Source organism: Morone saxatilis, unplaced genomic scaffold (genome assembly GCF_004916995.1).
Source record: "Morone saxatilis isolate NCDOM2014 unplaced genomic scaffold, NCSU_SB_2.0 Contig20, whole genome shotgun sequence".
Lineage (NCBI taxonomy): Eukaryota > Metazoa > Chordata > Actinopteri > Moronidae > Morone > Morone saxatilis.
Window position 1 is genome coordinate 21717006 of NW_023339763.1, and position 6727 is coordinate 21723732.

Consider the following 6727-nt stretch of genomic DNA (forward strand, 5'->3'; position numbering starts at 1 on the left):
TATCAATAAAATCTTATCAGTTCCCATCCTTACACTGGTGTGGGTGGACAGTGGTTTTGTTGGGCCGTTCAGGTTGCCAATACTGAATTGGTCATGAACAATATATAAATTACATATATATATATATTGTATACTACAAAAACTCTGGTCAACCATTTACTAAACTTACTGAACTAATAATAAAAATTGTGACTTCACCAAGACATACCAGCAACAAAAGAGCACAAAGACTTTATAATGGACCACAAATACCAGCCATCACTTTAAGAGAGGAACACAGAAAACCAAAAGTGAAGCAAGGGATCAATAGGCCTTTTTCACAGCGGACATTTTGACATTATAAAGCACATGCCATCCATAATAAATACATTTTTTTTCCAGCTGTGAGAATAAATAAAAGACAAAATAAATAATAGACACTTTGGGTTGGTGGCTTAAAGATATGCTGTTGTTGAGTCAACGATCAGCTATCTTTCTTGGCTCTGATTGGTCAGCACTGGGAGGACCAAGAGGAACATGATTTTTTCTGATTATCTGTCTTGTGTGCAACTGCCCTTATATAGTGAAAGTTTCAGTAATGTAATCTAGTAATCTTTGTGTGTCTTAAAATGAATTTTATTCAGTGCCAGCGGAGTAAAGTGGGCTACTCCACAGACATGAAGCAGGGCTGCACTAATGCACACCATACAGAATCTGTACATCATTCTTTTTCATTTAATTCTGAATGTACACAACACACAGCAGTCAGGAGGGGGCAGCAGTGAGCGGCAAATATTGAGATTTTAATGAATAATCCGTATAGTATAAACAATATAAATAAATTCGACTATGAGGAATTAATCTGCAGGTCCGACTGATTCCTTACAGATCATACAAGATTCCATGATGTCTGCATGGTGAGGAAATACACATTTAAAGTAAAATAATACAAATATTAAATGGAGTTTGGCTGCGTGAGAATTGACCTGAATCCCACCAGGTACTGGACTCGACCCTTGCAGTAGATGCATTCACGGATGGTGGTGCAGCATTTGAAACTGTACCCTGCAGCAGTGTCTGGCTTGTGCCACGGTGGCTTAGCTGTGTCACGGGGACGCGCTCAAAAGCTGCAGACTCATGAACGCGCGTCGCCCTTCTGCATGGATGGGATCAGCAAGAGGGACGCGAATGAAAGGTAACAGCTTTACAGGCATTTCAACATCCCGTGTAGCAGCCGGGCGGTAAACGGCTGTTTCCGACGGCGGAGAGCATCGATGTGTCTTGCTTTATGTCGGCATTTGGGCAAACGTAGGCCCGAAGGACCCTCCAATACACGAACCGCCCCATAAATCAGTTCGCCACGAGTAACTGAGGGCATCTTTGTACCAAAGTTAGCAAGAACGGCCCTGTTTGGTGAAGTAGGGGGTCTGTTGTCATGTGCAATGCTGTTGAATACACTGTGTTTCTGTGTGGGAGCTCGGTGAGTTGAAATGGTCTGATGGTGGAGCACGTATTTGGTTTAGGAGTGACGGCTAACACAGCACAGATGTTCCTGCCTTACAGAACACTTGCAGAACACTTAGCGCTCATTTAAGGTCCTCTTTCTTTCTCCTGACTTCTATATGTGTAAAAAGGCTAGCTGCGTCACTTCTTCTAAGTTTAAGTTGTGCACGACACCTGATATCTGCAGGGTTGCTGACTGGAGACCTCCAGTCCGAAGCAGATGACCATGGCAGTTAAAGCAACGACTTATGACATTTATATGAGCAGTGGACGACAGAAAGAGCTGAGCTGAAGGTCCAGTGTCACTGTATCCCGGACCTGGCCGCACCTGAACCTGTGACGTCTGAGGGGCTGTAAATAACAAGGTGTCTGGGTCAACTGACCACCACACAGCATCACAGCCACCAGCAGGGAGAGACCCCTCTATCTGAACACTGGCAACTCCACAAACTGTATTGCTATGAGAAAGTTTGTACTTTCATCACAAAGACTTGTGTTCACCCATTAAATGATTATTTGATTGCACGTCTCTCTGTAAAGCTGGTGTTGTGTCCAAACAATATATTATTCAATGATCTCTTATCTGCCTATTTCACCTGTTAAAATTAGAGCTCCAGTGTAAACATTTATAGGGAATCGGATATGCATAACTGTGTTTATATTTGTGTGTAATTAACTGAACTTAAGAATCGTTGAGTTTTTGTTACCTTAGAATGAGTTTTATATATCTACAGAAACCAAAGGTGCAACCACATTGTAGACATTGTTCAGTATCAGTATCATTTTTCAGGTGGGGGCACACGTCCCCCTCAAAGAATGCGTGGTTATGCCCTAGACAGAAAGCATGGGTCACCTTCCATGGAGGCTGCCATGTTGAACCACCATGCTTCTACAGTAGCCACAAAAGTCTTTATTAGTCTTTCCACAGTCTTTCGATCAATTCTGATTTGGTCTAAATAAGTCCTTAATTCCCCCTAAGTTTGATAACAGAAAATAGAAAATAGCAGCGAAACGGACTACAATAGCTGCCATCTAACGTTCGCTAATCCTCAGTGACAAAGTGTCTGACAACATTTAGTGGATGTAGATGAGAAAAACTACAGTTTTAGTTGCTCTACTAAGTTGCACATAGAGATGTATTGATACCAATTTTTCCTTCCTGATAGCGAATCCAGACGGGATTTGTAAACAGAGCGCAGCCAGGCTGTGACAACAGGCTAATAATTGTATATGTATATATATTTAAGCGGTGTTTGTTATGTTCTTTTCCTTTTCAGGCTGGTGTAAGGCTTCCTTCCTCTGCCCTGGCTTCTACAAGCAGCAGCCTCACAGATAGAGCTACCAGCCTACAAGAAGAGTGCTGTACAAGAGCGGTTCTCCTTGCAGGGCATATTTAAAAAGTGCAGCCCAGCCGATGCCACAGCTTCATTCATATCTCCTTTGTGCCAGAGCAAACAAGTAGTTGATGGTGTTGACTTTTTACTAAGAACAGTCCAACAGTGGCTGGCCGGTGATAACAGCACAGGTCTCAGCTTGATTAGCTATAATTTAGATGCCAGAGGACCCAAATCAAGACTCCACTGAAGAAAAGAGGAAATAATTATTGGTTTTCTTCATCATCCTTGAAGTTGTGTGCCTTTTTGTTTTTGCTCAGTCAAGTGTAATCATGGGGGCCACAGGCTATGGCTACTACCGGACAGCCATCTTCCTCTGCATGTTCATCGGCTACGCGCTGTACTTCTTCAACAGGAAGACCTTCTCCTTCGTCATGCCCTCTGTGATGGAGGAGATTGAACTGGACAAAGATGACTTGGGTGAGGCAGTAGCATTAATGCTTTTCTTTGTCTGGTTAAAGAAATATTTCGTTAAGTCAGGGGTTCCCAAACCAAGGACCCTCACAATAGATGCATATTAGACCTCAGACTGTCTGCATAGTCAGTCAATGATCTCGCTAGGATCACTGTAAATTACAATCAATAGCCAATTTCGATTTTCGATTTCTTCCCTTTTTCCAACTTCCAAAAAATTTAATAAAAGTTAAATTATTCTATTCCTCCTTTTGCTGGGGGCCCACTACAACCCATTCAAGGGACCATGTTGTTCCCCAGGCCCCAGTTTGAAAACCAGTGCCTTAAGCAATGATTGGGTCTGTAAAGAGGCTATTGTTTGACAGAAACATTGTGCAGTAATTCCTAAATCTGTCCTAGTTTTAGTTTGCCAAACATACACACACATGCACTGTGGCAAACTGAAAACTATGGACAAAGAGATTAAACAGCTTCTAGTTTTCTTAAGCTTCACCCTCCACATTGCAAAATAGAAAAATAGACATCAATACATTTCATGTTCAGGAGGTAAAGTAACTGTTTAGGCTCAGCCCCACTCATGACAGAGGTTTCTGACCACTACACTTGACTTTAATGAAAAGCTGTAACACTTTAAATACAGCTAAAAAGAAATGGATTCAATCCACTATTAAAAGGCACACTACTGTGCTCTAGCGTGCTAACCTTTTTCTAATTAGCATTAAACACAAAGTACAGCTTAGGCTAATGGAATTGTAATTAGTTTTGCAGGTATTTAGTATAAACCAAAGTATCCGACAATTAAAAGATTTGACGTGATGATGATAATAGTCAGGGGATCACTAGAGGTATTACAGTGTATCCTGTGGAGGACATTAATGGCTAAACCAAATCTTAGTGGCTGACCGATTATCTGGCATTTATTAATACATGGCATAGGCCGATGCCTGCACTCATGAGGCTGATTAACAAAAAATGTCTACAGACACATCTGCAGACAGCCTTGTCAGTGTGGCTGCTCTGGAACGATGTTAGCGCTCCCCCTTGTGAGGTTTGGAATGGGATGGAAATCGAGACCTGATTCCAAATTGTCTGATCCATTGGAATTGTATGCCTCTGAGCCATTTATTTGACACGCACGAGGGCCACTGCTTCCCAGCCAAGCAGTGTGTCTGTTACTGAGGGTAGATATCCTGGTATAATAACATAAGCAATAAGGAGGCAGGCATAGCAGATTTCTTTTTTTGACTATGAAAACTTAAATTAACATGCATTTCTTTTTTCTACTCTGTTTCTACGCTGCGTTCGGACTAATTGTTGCTGAAAACAGGTGTTTTTTCCACTCAGAAAATTGATCAGGAATCAATAAGGGAATTGCTAAAGAATTGGACCAATATGAAGAATCAATAATGGCACTGATAACAATAAAATGTAATCAGCTCCCATCCCTAGTTTGGAAAGGTGGTGAAAAAGTTTCCAGTCCTGTACTATAACTCGTTTATCTTGATTGTTTGTCTTTTTTGTGTTAATACATTTCTCCAAATGACAGCCAATCTAATCTAAGACAGTTACTGGCTAGCATTAAATATAAATTATGTGATAATATTGAATATAATTTTGAATGCTTCTGAATACTGTACAAAACTCTCCCAATAATACCAGTCAAATCTACACCAAATCCCAATTTATTTTTCTATTTCATTAATGTATAAAAGATGATAGTGTATATTAGATTGTAAAGTGGATGGAATAATGGAATGATACTTGACTTTCCTTTGTTTTAATATCTGTATTATATATCAGGCATCGGCTGCTTTGCGGCCAGCATTGGCCATTAAACACCCATACTGGTCGACCACTACCAAATTTCATGGCAATCCATCTGATAGTTGTAGAGACATTTCACTTTAACCACTAATGTCAACATGTCTCATGGTGGCGCTATGAGCTTCTGGACACATTTTCTGATTTTATATTCCTGGCAGTGAAATGATCATCCAACTTCATGAGTACAGACCTACAGCCCTTGTCTCCTGTGATGTAGTCTCTCTTTGTTCATTACATTAACACCAGCCTTCCCGTTGTGTCTGCAGGTATGATCACCAGCAGCCAGACTATGGCCTACGCCATCAGTAAGTTCATCAGTGGCGTGCTGTCAGATCAGATCAGTGCACGCTGGCTTTTCTCCATCGGCCTCTTCTTGGTGGGGGGCATCAACATAGCCTTCTCCTGGTCCTCCACTGTGCCCATGTTCTCACTTCTCTGGTTCATCAACGGCCTGGGACAAGGCTGTGGCTGGCCCCCGTGTGGCAAGGTTCTGCGCAAGGTAATGGCATCCTATCTGCCAACTTCTGCAACCCAGATCCCTCATTCACTGTGATGTTGAGAGCCAAGGGAAGTCCTGCTCTCAACATGCAGGCTGTTTGTGATGCCAGCTAGTGAAAGTGTGTAACCCTGGAGTGGGAGCCACCTGCTGCCAGACATATTGTCTGTGTTTTCACACTGTACTGCGGGGGAGGGAGTGCACCTGTCTGTTGGTTGTTGGAAGCATCTGAAGGAATCCAGTTCCTTGCTGTCAGACAGTGCTGACCTTTGGGCCAGAGGAAGCCTGTGTGAGCTGTATGAGACACTGATTGTCTTAAAGTCCAAAGCGTGGATATTGGAAGTGATAGTTGGCCTCATTCACAGACTGCTTTTAGATCATTACAGTCTGGTGAATGGTGTGCATTTTAGATAAGACCTGGCGTAAACACATTTTGCTAGTCTATGCTCACAGACTACTTGAGGCTTGTGAGTAGCTGCCTTAAAAGTACCAGTGTTCAAATGTGGGGAATAAATAGGCTTTGGCATGGGTTAGTGCTAAAGGGGATCAGATTACAGCAGAATGTATTTATAGAAGATCCTCAGCAGATCTTTCCAAAAGAAAAAAACTTAGAGGTGTTTTTCTTCTCTAGTGAGACGAGATCTTCAAGTCGCTATCAGTTTGCTACAGCTCTGCAGCTCCTGTTCCACAGCTAAGTCAACATCCACACACTGTGGATCAACACAGAGTTAAATCAGCTTGTGGGCCGCTTGAAGTGTTTACTCAGTGGATTCTCAAGTTACTGGTTACTCTGTTGCTCTGTGGGATATGGTGTGTGAGGAATGCTTCTGGCTGTCTTCAGCTGTATTACATCACAAGGGTGTGTGGTTCTGACACCATTTCTCCAGAACCAGTAAAATAAGAGAAGAATCTGAACAGTGTTGCATGTTGGAAAAAAAAAGTTGTTGTGTTGTAATGTCTCTGCCTTAATATCCTCTTAAAGGGCCAGTGGTAGGATTCAGTGTCATCTCGTGATGAAGCTGCAGATTGCAACCAGCTGAATACTGTTCACCTTCCAGCTTGTAATGGAAATACGGTGGCAATGGAAAAACCCCAAAAGCCCTATCTAGAGCCAGTG

At 42.1% G+C, this 6727-nt stretch overlaps 1 protein-coding gene across 2 annotated transcripts in view; it reads left to right on the top strand.

The window, feature by feature from the left end:
* The first annotated feature begins 1017 nt into the window (after positions 1-1017).
* The window catches only part of LOC118331276 (glucose-6-phosphate exchanger SLC37A4-like), a 10291-nt gene continuing 4581 nt past the window's right edge, over positions 1018-6727 (top strand). Inside the window, exons 1-3 of one of the 2 annotated variants that reach the window (XM_035666086.1) lie at positions 1018-1174; positions 2760-3296; positions 5381-5613. In XM_035666086.1, the coding sequence (XP_035521979.1) occupies positions 3149-3296; positions 5381-5613 (381 nt within the window). In that variant the 5' untranslated portion in view covers positions 1018-1174; positions 2760-3148. Of the gene's footprint in view, positions 1175-2759; positions 3297-5380; positions 5614-6727 lie in introns of those variants that run through there. The other variant, XM_035666087.1, reaches the window with a different exon arrangement.